At 40.8% G+C, this 13,606-nt stretch overlaps 1 protein-coding gene across 20 annotated transcripts in view; it reads left to right on the top strand.

The window, feature by feature from the left end:
- plecb (plectin b) overlaps positions 1-13,606 on the top strand; it is a 242,075-nt gene that overhangs the window by 173,401 nt on the left and 55,068 nt on the right. For 16 of the 20 annotated variants that reach the window (XM_059021366.1, XM_059021364.1, XM_059021394.1 and 13 more), the window contains one exon: positions 10,152-10,213. In XM_059021366.1, coding sequence (XP_058877349.1) covers positions 10,152-10,213 — 62 coding nt within the window. Of the gene's footprint in view, positions 1-5,551; positions 6,016-10,151; positions 10,214-13,606 lie in introns of those variants that run through there. The other 4 variants (XM_059021372.1, XM_059021371.1, XM_059021369.1 and 1 more) reach the window with 1 other exon arrangement.

The raw sequence follows: 13,606 nt of genomic DNA, 5'->3' as shown, positions 1-13,606 counted from the left end.
TGCCTAGAGGTGTTAATCCCCCCCACCCCCTGCATTCACAAAAGTAGTTACTGTCAGGTACTGTGTGCTTTAGGGTTAACTGAGGTAACCTGCTGTCAGTTCCCATGTTTAAGATTTTAACTTTATTGCGTAACCTTACAAGACTGGGATGAGTTTCAACTCGCTTCTGAATAATATAATTATCAGTTTTACGTGTGTGTGAATGTTCACAAACATACTGTTATGTACTAATGTGGCATTTCACACAATTATGGGAGATAATTTCCAGAACAGGCTTGTATAAAGTGTGTTTTCCTTTGTAATTAAACCATGTGTGTAGTTCTTGGAACAGTTATGTAAAGCACACAAATCCAACATGCATAGTCCTGCTTTGTAGTGCTTTAAGCAGTGGACTAGAATAACACCATACAGGTAATGCACTACAGTATGTAGAGACCATGAGACCTGCATACCTAATAGACCATAGAGCACTACAGTATGTAGAGACCATGAGACCTGCATGCCTAATAGACCATAGAGCACTACAGTATGTACAGACCATGAGACCTGCATACCTAATAGACCATAGAGCACTACAGTATGTAGAGACCATGAGACCTGCATGCCTAATAGACCATAGAGCACTACAGTATGTAGAGACCATGAGACCTGCATACCTAATAGACCATAGAGCACTACAGTATGTAGAGACCATGAGACCTGCATACCTAATAGACCATAGAGCACTACAGTATGTAGAGACCATGAGACCTGCATGCCTAATAGACCATAGAGCACCACAGTATGTAGAGACCATGAGACCTGCATACCTAATAGACCATAGAGCACTACAGTATGTAGAGACCATGAAACCTGCATACCTAATAGACCATAGAGCACTACAGTATGTAGAGACCATGAGACCTGCATACCTAATAGACCATAGAGCACTACAGTATGTAGAGACCATGAGACCTGCATACCTAATAGACCATAGAGCACTACAGTATGTAGAGACCATGAGACCTGCATGCCTAATAGACCATAGAGCACTACAGAATGTACAGATCTTCTGTCAGTGTATATTTCTTCATATAAACAGCAGAGAGAAGAAAAATTCCCTCAACAACAAACTATTACTTTATTATTATTTGTTTATTTAGCAGACGCCTTTATCCAAGGCGACTTATAGAGACTAGGGTGTGTGAACTATGCATCAGCTGTAGAGTCGCTTTCAATTACGTCTCACCCGAAAGACAAGGAGGTTAAGTGACTTGCTCAGAGTCACACAATGGGTCTGTGGCTGAGGTGGGATTTGAACCAGGGACCTCCTGGTTACAAGCCCTTTCCTTATGCACCTTGAATGTAAACTACAGTATCAGCCTTCATCACATAATAGGCAGATTCATTAAACTATATTAAAAGGGAGGGATATGACTATTTAAGCTGCCAATTTAAATTTGAATACAGTGGTTAAAGAAAGGGGCTTGTTACCAGGAGGTTCCAGGTTCAATCCCAGCTACTGATTCACTGTGTGTGACCCTGAGCAAGTCATTTAACCTCCTTGTGCTCCGTCCATCGGATGAGACGTAAAACAATCGAGGCCCTATTTTAAGAGACTCTGCAGCAGCAGTCACTTATGACAAAAGCTTCTCCTAAATGACGAAATGATAATTTTACTAATGCGTTGGCCGCCAGTATACTGTAAAAGGGATTAGGATTAGGGAACATGCAGGGTGTGTGAAATGGGCAGGCTTGGGGCTCCATAATAAAGTCCGATTTCCATCTCCAGTTGCTGTAGGGTGTTCAGAATCCCAGGTCTTCTGGTCAGAGTTGCAGTAGTTTAATCCCAGCATGGTTGAGTCTATCTGGTGTGCTCTATTCCCGTGATGGGGAGAATCTTGCAGAATCTTATCCTGATAAAGATCACATTTGAACTGAGTAAAATTGTATTGTTTCTGAAACTGCAATTATTTAGCAGAACACAGAGGTTTTACATCAAAAACATGTGTGTCATCACCTTGCGCTAACGTAACATTTTCGGTTGGAACACTGTAGTGCAAATTGGAATTGTTAAATTCAATACAGAAAACTGGCATAACAGGGTTAATTTCTTAGTAGCTGCCTTCTTTAACTAGAAGTCTGTGGTGAGCTATAAAAGGGAAGTTCCACTGGAAAATGAAATCCCACAATTGTACGAGGGGAAGAAAAAGCAACCTGGGAATTAAAAGCTATGCTAGTGGGAGTGGAAATGAAGAATTCTATGGGAAACACCAGCTTCCGGAATTCCTTCAGCAGATCTGAATGTACGGAAAGGGGACTTTACAGTTTGACATCCTCCTTCTGACTAATCCATTTGGTAGTGGGAGAATGTGCCTGCACAATCTACACAATCGCAGAGAACTAGGGGAAAAGAATACCACATCTGTTTCATATTTGTCTGGGTCTGTGACCTAAAGGCAGATTCATGTGAACCGATCAGAGATTTGTCTGGAGATCATTTTAAATGGTGTGATACTTACTTCATGTAGCTGTTCATTATGTAGTATTCTGTATACTACCTAGTAGTGTCCATCAATCAAAGCCATGGAAAGTACATTGTATTTTGTTTCAAAGAATCCTGAGTCTACCTGTGACCTTTCCAGACATTTTGGATGAGAACTATTGCATTTAAATATAGGACAGTGAATCGTCTTAATAAAGCAAAGAGGCTGCTTAGTTGACATGAAGTAGTTGTACTGTTAGATTAGTGTCTGCTGAGTACAGTAGTTATCAGGACTTTCAATGGCATACATCAACGAACCCAGTATTTGTTAGATTAGTGTGATTTGTAACCCAAATGAACCACAGTGATGTTTGTTCCACTGCTTTTTGCTGTCCTTTGTTGCTAGAGACTCGAGCAGTTTGCAGAGGGATCCTGAAACTGCATTGTATATCCTGTTGTGAGCCTCTTTGCAAACGACAGAATCTAAAAGACAAATCATGCAGTCAGATTATATGCTAATCCAAAGGTTTTCTGTGAGGGGGAGGAACTACCAGAAAGTGAAGTCACCTTGCAAATACATATTCCCAGTCTGAACTTTTATACCAAGGAAAATATATGAACGAAACCCTGCTGTAATGTGTTTAAAAAAAAAAACTGTGCTATCTGTTAGTTGTGAAAGCATGTGGCAAAATGGCCATTTTTAAATCTGTAGGTCTTTGTCTTAATGCTAGACAACACAATATGAAAAAGGTAGTGGAGGGGCGGAGCAGTGAGGGAGGGGGACGGTGGTGTTGATAGACATGGACAGAAAGGTATGTGCGTTGGTTGAGATATTCAACTCTTTCGTAAAAACGTTGCCCTTGGTGTGAAATTGAAAGGCAGTTGATGACAGACTGGGAGAGACCAGCAGCACAGCACACCTGCCTGCCAGTCTGCGGGTCTGACCTTGGCAGCATGTGAAATTCTGGAGCACTGGGTTTGATGTGTGTTAGCTGGAGTGGGGTTTGTTATTATCAGAAACACTTGGGGCTAGGGGTTTGAAAAGCCATGTCATTACTTAGCTACATTATCCAGTAGATTTTGTTCTACGGAAACAATCGTGCTACTCTGAAGCATGGCTGCAGGGGGAAATTAATGTTGCAATGTTTTTACACTGTTCACAGCAGAGCACACCTCAGGTAAAGATGGCCTCCAAGGACAGGGGTTAGAAATGTCTTGAGTCAGAGCAGTGATGTCTATAAAGGCACACACGTATTCAGCTGGTGACATTGAGAAGAAACGAAAAGATTTACAAAAGCTATAAAAGTATTTCCTTGTTCATTTTTTTTCTGTATCACTGGTTTAGAGTTCAATACAGTTTATGTTATTGGACCTAATATTAAAACCTATCTCCACTGCCCAGTGTAAACACACTTGTTAAAAAGTATGTTGTGTTTTTGGCGTTCTCTCTTTGTTCTTGTTGGTAGCTGTTCCTCTGCAGAGACTAAGGAGCCCGTTCCCATTCTTGAAGCAGCATCCTCCCTCTACCGCGGAGGTGCATCATGCCACTGTAATGCTCAATAAGGGCACTCTCAAATACCTTGGTCTTTAGCAGTGTGGTATAAAAGAGCCAAAAGATTTAAAATGTTTTGATAGACTGCAAAAGTCTTTTCATCCGCTGTTCTGTCATTCTCTCAGCTGGTTTCATAGACCCCAATTAGCACTAATCATTACCTAAAATAACATTAGTTAGTAACAGTTAAAGTCTGTAGAACCTGCCATCACGCCTACACATTGCCAGACTACTATGACTAGAAGGCCTCCAGGCTTAATCTTGATTTTTATTCTGTCCCTCCCTCTCATATATGTTCTCCAAATAATGATTACTTTGGACGTTGCTCAAAGGTGAAGTTACTGGGAAAAAAATATACAAGAATTCAAATGATGATAGAGCACTGGTTGACAGCTGTTCTGTATTGAGATGACTTCAGAATGTTCTTATTATGTCCAAGTAGCATGCACCATGGGTAATATAGTTTGTGTATCTTTTGCCGATGTGCTTGACATTGTCTGTAGGCTGTATTCCATCCCTGTCGGAGTCTCCGGTCTCTTGGCACATCTTCTATTTGAGTGTATTATTGTAACATCACTCTGATTTGTAGGTGTGTATTAGAAGACTACAGAGGCAGGTGGTATTGATCTGCGAGGGCGGAATACAAAATCATTAAAGCAGATAGTCCTGGTTTTGGTCAGGGTGTGGCCATGTGGTCAAACGCGTTTTTCAAATGTTATTGTCCTGAATAAAGCACATGGTTTGTTTTTTCTAGTGCCCTCCAGCACAAGTCTGACTGCCAAAATATTTCTACGGGTGGGGGATGACACAAAGTCTTGTTCGTTAGATGTTTTACTGTAAACAATGCATTAAGAGGGCCAGGCATCCATGCTTTACCTTTTACATTTGTAGGTTACTTGGGTGGGGGGCGTTAAACAAAGGAGTGGTGTTATTGAAGCTTGTTTTCGTCCCACACCATGAAGGCTGCAAGACGTAGCCTGTCGTAAATTTTTCTTGAAAAGCAGCTTGTGAAAATTCTGTAGTGTTGGTGTAACGGAACAGGGGAAGATCTTGCGGATAAACCGTTGGTTTAAAAAAAAAAAATTGTTGACATTAATCATTTGGGCTGCCGAGATCACACAGCAAGTCAGTGACTGGGCTGAGAAAACTGAGCCTGGCATTGCCTGTTTGATTCAGTCTGACTGAATCAGTTCCAGTGACCACAGTGAAGAATAAACCACAGGAATGAGCTTTTAGTAAAAGTTTTATGAAGTGTTAATGACTAGTAGTAAGAATTTAAATTAATCGGCAGTTTTTTTTCTTTTTTCAATCAGACTAAAAAAGCAGTCTAGTCAATCCCCTATGTGGACGCTGTACCTTTAGGTAATTTCTTTCGTAATATAACATTTAGAAATCCCTGTGGTCACTCAGTGAAATGTTTACTGCTACCACACCTTGCTCGCTCACTCACTCACTCACTCACTCAGACACTCAGCCTCCTCCCCTAAGTCCACACCTATGTGACAAATCGAGGGAGGAGCCATAGAGAACAAGGATGTGTTCCATTGCAGCAAAGAAGGCTGTTAAGGCAGGCCCACAGTGTTGCTTGCAGAACATTTAACAGAGAAGAAAAAAGGGCAGAGCTTAGAAGAAAGAGCGAGCGAGAGAGAGAGAGGGAGAAATTATAGGTTAAGAGTGAATTGAAGCCTAGAGAGCCATACACACCCACACAAGGGCATTCACTGTCCCATGTTTTCAGTAGCTGGAAGATATTAAGATTAACAAGAAGGAATAGCAGCAGCTCGCAGTTTCTGGTCTGCAAAGCTAACTAGTGTAGATACCAAAAAAAAAAAAAAGTTTTGGCTGCTGTATAAAAAAGAAAAACAATTAGCAGAAGAAAAAGAAATGTCTGGATATGATCGTTCTAAAAGTCGTTCCACGGATAGTCTGGGCGGAGAGAGAGTTGCCTCGGAAGAGGGGTATTACCAGGGGATGCTCAAAGCCACAGATGCGAGGAAAGGTATCAGTATTTTGTGGTTATTTGGTTCTGGAGGTGGAGCTACAGTTAGAGGGAGGTGCAGTTGCATTTAAAGCGAAGGCTGAGTATGCACTGGCAGTTTTGTATTCTGAGTGTGGTAAGGGGTATATTGCTTTTGGAATTGTAACAGTAACTGTTTTTTTTTCCAAGCTTAGAATTGCTTCTCACAAATTCAGCATGTTTTTTGCTTAAGTGTTTTTTCATCTCATCACACTTGCGTGACATCTCAGAGTGAATCATAAATTGAGTGCGAGGTTCCGTTCTGTTGACACATGGCAACTGGTTGTTGTGTTCTGGTGAACAAACAGTGCCGAGGACTAAAAGTGAGAATAACTAAGCGCAGCCACAGACATACTGTGTGGCACTTCATTGGTTAGTCACACATCCTTATTCGTCAATAGAGAAGTAGTTGAATAACCCTACTGCAGTACACTAATACTGTATAGAGCAAGTAAAGACTGGCTGATTTAAAAGCTTTTACTCATGATAATGTTAAGGTTTGGAGTTCTCTTATCCACTCTCTTGAAGAGAGGGGGTGTTTAAAGAAATGAGCTGACCATTTAACCCTTTCAGTGCCATTGCCCTCATTTGAGGACAGGCTACTTTGTAATTATTGAGCTTTTTTTTTAAGTGGCATCTACATGTTTTGATTTTCTCGTTAACTATAATTTTATGATAACTTTGTTAATTTTGTAAACGGTAAAGTTAAGTCAGTGTAATTTATCAAATTACACAAGAACAGTTTGTGTGCTGATTTGTTTCAAAGAAAAATTAACTTGGTACTTAATGGGTTAATGCGGAATGGGCCTTATATCTAGGCCTCTCCTCCCAAATGTATATGGACTAAACGTTTACCTTGGCCTATACTCCCAAGTTTAAGGGCTTTTACAAAGTGCCTTTATTTTGAAGTGATACTGTGTGAGACAGAGCCAGTAAAAACTGAAGTTACTGCTGGGGGAGTGGCCAATAACAGAGGCATTCAAGCAGTTTTGATGAAGCTCTGTGGGCTGACGAGTGGAAAGCATGCAGGCTCATTTACTTGTGCAGATTTTGGGGGCAAATCTTGCCATGTGAGCAGTTAAGCAGAAAACCATACGTATGTGTCAGCCTGGTGTGACTGAAATGTAGCAGTGCCCTCTTTCAGTAAAAGTGCAGTAAACTGTTTCTTAAAAAAAAAAAAAAAAAAAAACCCTGAAAAAACCTTCCCCCAAAAACTACTCCCACAGAATGCTGTAGATTATTCAACATTGTGCCTATTTCAAATTCCAGCCCGGGTCTCACAGACTGTCTAAACAAACCGATGATTAATGGCACATTCCAATCTGGGGATCTGTAGTTTTTGTTTCTTAAGTTACACCACACTTGTTTTGGACAGAGTTGAGGTAAGCGACTTTAGATTTGCCTTGATACAGTATAATGCCTTTTTAATGATGCATTGGGATTAAGTATTTCTGGAGTGGAAACAAAACTCCTATTCACAACAGGAATGCTGAACCCTTTTAAGAGCTTGGGAACCCTTTTAAGAGCTTCAGGAGAGGTCTTGGAAATTGTAAACCGTTCTGGTTCCTTTTACTCTGTGGTGGTTAAACCAGATCTCCATAATGACCTACGTTCCTAATCATTATTGCTTCTCACATATCTGACCACTGTGTTTTATATCGGGGGTGGGGATCTTCAGTTCTGGAGTGCTGTTCCATTACGACTCCCATTGCATAGCAGTTACACACATTCCAGGTTATACTACGAGCTTGATCAGCCACAGTGTATAGGTAACAAGCTCATGTGTGTCTTACTAAACTCAAAGTAAAACCAGGAATGGATCAAACTGCTGTGCAATGGGAGTCTTATTTCCATCCCCTTTTTTGAAACTGTTTAAAGACATAACTATGTTGTTGTACATTATGACCATTTCTGGTTATTCAGCATCAATATTAGTGTTTGCAGCAGAAAACCATGCCTTTGTCTGTAAAATACAGCACAGTGTTCCATTTGCCCTTTACAGTGGAATCAGTTATAAGGAGGCACACAAACACTGTAGCACAGTATCGTAATGAAAGCTCCCAATTACAGCATATAGGGGCAGCACATTACAGTGTCATTGAAAGAAGAGGGATGGAAATGCATTGCTGCTGTGGTTGTCTTCCCCACAGCTCGCTTACATTGTGTGTGTGTTTGTGTTTTCTAAGCATGCGTTTGTGCATGTCGGGTGCTTCCTCACTGACCCAGTAAAAGCCAGCAATCAGTGGGTGGAAATGCAGTAAGTTCACTTTCAGAGATGGGGCTGAGGTCAGTTCTTAGTGTGCCTGTGTGTCGGCATGAACTTCGTTCTGTGTGTCAAAATCCATTTATTTTCCTTGACTTGAGGGAGTGGTCCCCTCCCCACCCAGGCATTGGGAAACCGTTTATAACAGATCATTACCCAACAGTCGCCAGAGGACCTTTTATGTCCTAATGTCTCGACTACCTGCCTACAGCCTGGGTGTATCTGAGGCCATTTCGTTTTATAACATATTTATGCTACTGGGGTAACGAGTTCAGTTTACCTGCTCATTTTAAAAAAAGGCCCTGCTGTCTTGCTGCACAAACTGTGCGAGCAGCAGGTGAAGATACATTTCTCCATAGTGTAATGTATGCCTGTCCCGAGACGGACAGAGTATATCAAAGCAGTGTATATATTGTCCACATTAACCCCTTCATTGGAAACCTGGTTAAATCCCTTTTCTCTCGTTGGCTAATCTGGTCACGGATTTAGGAAATTAAGGTTCATTCGCATGGGAAGTGCAAATGCTCTCGTCACACTTTGTAGGCCATTGAAATTCTATATATGTTATTAAATGTGTATGTAATCGTAAGGTTTGCATTATGCATTCCCGAATATGTCTTGGCATAAAGACAGCAAATTCAGTAAAAGTATTACTGCTGATCCAAGGTTTTCACACCAAGCTCTGGATATGAACTGGGATTCTGCTCTCGGTCTGTCTGGAGCCTTTCCTCTTTAATCCACAGATTTCCCTGCTTGCAGGACAGGTGGCAGCTGGAGCCTTTGCAGGGTTTGGACCGCAAACCACTCTCAAACGCCTGCAATGTGTAGCAGCAACCTTTTGTTTAAAATGACTGTCCTTCAGTCGACTCATTTCGTTATTTATTCAAGTGGTGTCCCTGACATTCTGTAATTGTATAAAAGCTGCACCTCCCTGTTAAAACTTGGGTTCAGTCGCGATAGGCAAGACAGAACATCTGACAGACTTTGACAGAGGGGTGACAGTACTGTACAGTAGGTGCTTGGTTGAAAGGTGTGGGCTGGTCTGGAGAACTGACCTCCCTGTGAATCAGTACCCTCCTGGCTGCCCATAGTGGCTTCACGTAATGGCTCAACATCCCTTGGCAGGTGTTTGCAGTTTATTATACAATACAGTCCAGCAGGTCAGCAGGTGAAACAGGTGATATGCTGCAGTACTGCCAGCCAGATTAACAGATTCTCTTTCTAGCTGATTCAGCACATGTGTTCTGCAGTACTGCAGCAGCAGCATTGTGGTTTTGATCCCTGTCCTACCCCTAATCTCTGGTGCTCCGTGTTTGCAGCATGTCTGTCGTGGCCATGGACCCCCTCTCTGCACATGTCAGCAGGATTCCTGGGGGGAGCTCAGGTGTGGAAACCTGGCAGGGTGTGTGAACTGCACCCTTTTTCTAGTTCTTGCCAGTTTGATTTCACTGTCAAGACATGAGGTGTACAGTATGTTCTGTTATGAAAGATGTGTCGTGTGACTCAGCAGCTGTTCATGCCTTGTTTGGATGTCACCTGGACCCTAGTTGACTGCATCGCACCAGCACTTGATGAGGCATGATGATTTATTAATAGGGATAGGCCTGTTCCAAGGTACCACAATCTGGTCTATAGGGAGAGTGGGTTGGGCTTGGTGGTGCGTGAGGAGAGAGATATAACGCAGGATACAACTTGACAACTTTTTCTTTTTCTTTTCAACTATTCTGGATAACGAAAGGGCAACCATATGAAGGGTTTCTGAATGCGGCAGGGCTAATTATGTAGATCTTACAGCTCTAGCCTTGTCCTTTTAATAGGCTGCTTACTTTATCTTCTCCTTTTTTATCTCTTGCAGATGAACGAGACAGAGTGCAGAAGAAGACTTTCACGAAATGGGTGAACAAGCACCTGATGAAGGTAAGAGCTCTGTGCAGTGCAGCAGCCCATTCTGCCCACATCCACACAGTATGTGACTCTGTGCAGTGCAGCAGCCCATTCTGCCCACATAAAGACAGTATGTGACTCCTAGCACACATGGCATGCTGTGATGATTGCATATAGGGCTGTACCTCTTGAGGAAGGGTTCACTGTCACAACAGGGATGCTGAACCTTTTTAAGAGCTTGGGAACCCTTTTAAGAGCTTCAGGAGAGGTCTTGGAAATTGTAAACCGTTCTGGTTCCTTTTACTCTGTGGTGGTTAAACCAGATCTCCATAATGACCTACGTTCCTAATCATTATTGCTTCTCACATATCTGACCACTGTGTTTTATATCGGGGGTGGGGATCTTCAGTTCTGGAGTGCTGTTCCATTACGACTCCCATTGCATAGCAGTTACACACATTCCAGGTTTTACTATGAGCTTGATCAGCCACAGTGTATAGGTAACAAGCTAAGGTGAGTAATATTAAACCAGGAATGGACCAAACTGCACTGCAATGGGACTCTTATTTACATCCCTGGATTACAGGTTTAATGAAGGTATAAGTAAATAAATAAGCTGTATTTAAAATGATTAAGTTCTTTAGGAACTGGTCTGAGGTTTAATGTGCTTGAATTCTGGCATTGCCTTCCCCTGTTTTACTCTCTATACCTTACAGTTCTGTATAAAACAAGCATACGGTACACATAGTAAAGACGTTCGGGATTGCAACAGTAATATATATTTTTTTCCACTGTATCTATGGTAAAGGAAAGACCTACTCAACAGGCTATTATGACCTCCCTCACACTTCATTTCTGTTTTGGCAAACGTAAAGACAGGTGTTTATTATACCTGTTGTATGCCGGCACAGCACACTGGCTGATTACAGTAAATATAGTATTAGTTTACCTTATATTTAAGTATATTTTAATCTCGCTCCTTCCAAAAGCTGTATATACTGTAATTCATCAAACACCTTATCAAGAACTTTATAACCACAGACTAACGGCGTAAGTACAAGCTGCAGTAGTAATGGTCAAGTTTATAGCCAGGGCTTATTACAGCTCATCCTGCAGCCTTAGTAAAAAAAAATACATTGTTTTTAAATAAAACATCATAGTAAGTTAAAATAATGTTAACATTGTAATAAATGAGAAAGCAGTGAATGTGGAAATTGTTACCAATAAGAATAAAATGTTATATCAGTTTATTATTATTATTATTATTATTATTATTATTATTATTATTATTATTATTATTATTATTATACACTGTTCCCTTTACATGTCTCATTTTACACACATCCCAGTCAAGGGTCTTACGATTGTAAGTCGCCCTGGATAAGGGCGTCTGCTAAGAAATAAATAATAATAATAATAATAATAATTCACACACACACACACACACACACACACACACACACACACACACACACACACACATATACATATATATACTTAATTAATAAAAAAAAGGGACATAGCTCTGTTCCCCTGCTGACAGCTGTGTCACAGGTTGGTATTGTTCGATTGTTTCAGTGCTCTGGGCGTTGGTTTCCAGAATTTAAGTTGATAGCCAGGGAGTTCCTGTTGGCTGGTTGTGGGTGTGGCATGTTGCTGTGATCTGTTTGGCAAATGCAAAACGCTTTTCCATTGAAGTGGTTTGGTCAAATGGTAAGATCAAAGAAAACCAGATTCCCTTCATACCGCCTTGTTTCACTCAGCCTTATAACTGGAAAGAAGCAGAAATTAAAAGAATATACAGTATATATCCACTGACAGGGTGGCCTTTATTGAGAAACAGAGTTCAGCATCTTCTGATCCAACCAAATTAATGTCAGTGACAATCTGTTGGCATATGCAACCAGACAAACGTACAAACAGCACAGGAAATACAAAAATATAAAAAAATTGGACCTAAATACTAAAGTCTTCAAATAATCTTTACCGTTTACCTAAAATAGAGAATACCCCCATGATGGCAAACTCTGAATGTGCCCTCTAATAATAACTTGTGAACGACTCGCTGCAGATTTCTGTGTGATTTACTGTACTGATGAGGACATAACCCAATGTAAACACAGCTGCTCAAAGCAGGAGATCAAATCATTAACAACATGCAATGTCAGTGAAACCAAGGGCTTTAGAGAAATAAAACCAAAAAAACATGAGCTGGTTTGGTGATTAACTGAATGTGTTTCTTTAAAAAGATAAAACAGTGTAAATTATTGTATTATCTGTTCATTAGCAGTGAGCTTTAATGTCTTGTAATAAAAGCTTTGTGACAGGGATATATATATATTATATTGCTCATTGTTTTTTTAACAGAAAAGGAGTTTATCTCTGTACAATAAACCACAGGAAACAGTGTCCCTGACTGCAGAACACCTGAGAAAAGAGGAACTGTGAGACAGTCGCATCAAAGATAGCCGAGAGGTGATAAAGCAAAGCTGGCAAAAAACTGTATTTTCAAACGAAGCACCCAGAACAATATCATAATAGACAGACAAAGGCTGCTTGTAAAGTGTAGCCCCTGTCTGGATGGTGCCACCACCCACTTCGCTCACTTAACTTGATTGCCCTCTGGGCAGGGTGTTGACGGCAGCCCGACAATGAAAAAAATTAATGCAGCATTTTGATGATATGCCATTAAAAGTGTCTTCTTTCCAAACCAAAACAAGTGAAGTCTTGTCTACTTGTGGGCAAAGCCATTGTTAAATATGTGTCCGAAAGGACAACACCCACCACCAGTGTTAATAATAATAATAATAATAATATGTTTTAATTGGTTATGTTATTTAATGGTTAACATATCCTAACATATCTTGCTGATCCAAATCTCTTCAAAAATTGTAAGAAATCTCAACAGAAATATTTATGTTCTCCTGACACACGTATATGACAGTGAAGCGCTTTATTTTAACACCATAATACTTTTACAAATGTCCAAATTGCCCATCTTGTATCTGGTTTCCAATACATGATTAACTAATAAGCATATTTGATCCTGATCAGCAATAACATTTGACATATTCTACCGACATGAGTCTGTAAGAGCCCCTGGTGCAGCATAATGTACATGCTGAAAAAACAGGAAACGGTCATGCAGAGAGGTGGTGCCTCCTGCATTTATTAGTCTGTTCACCTCTACATTGCTATCCTTCTCTGCACAAGTGTTTGGGATGTAATTGCTTTCTGCTGCAGTGGTGGGCATTCTGTACTGCGTGTCATAATCCCAGTGAGCACACGCATCATCTGTACATTCTTTACTGCGTGTCATAATCCCAGTGAGCACACGCATCATCTGTACATTCTTTACTGCGTGTCATAATCCCAGTGAGCACACGCATCATCTGTACACTCTTTACTGCGTGTCATAATCCCAGT

The sequence above is a fragment of the Acipenser ruthenus genome, chromosome 4 (assembly GCF_902713425.1).
Source record: "Acipenser ruthenus chromosome 4, fAciRut3.2 maternal haplotype, whole genome shotgun sequence".
In the NCBI taxonomy this organism is placed as follows: domain Eukaryota; kingdom Metazoa; phylum Chordata; class Actinopteri; order Acipenseriformes; family Acipenseridae; genus Acipenser; species Acipenser ruthenus.
This window is presented reverse-complemented; position numbering and strand designations above follow the sequence as displayed.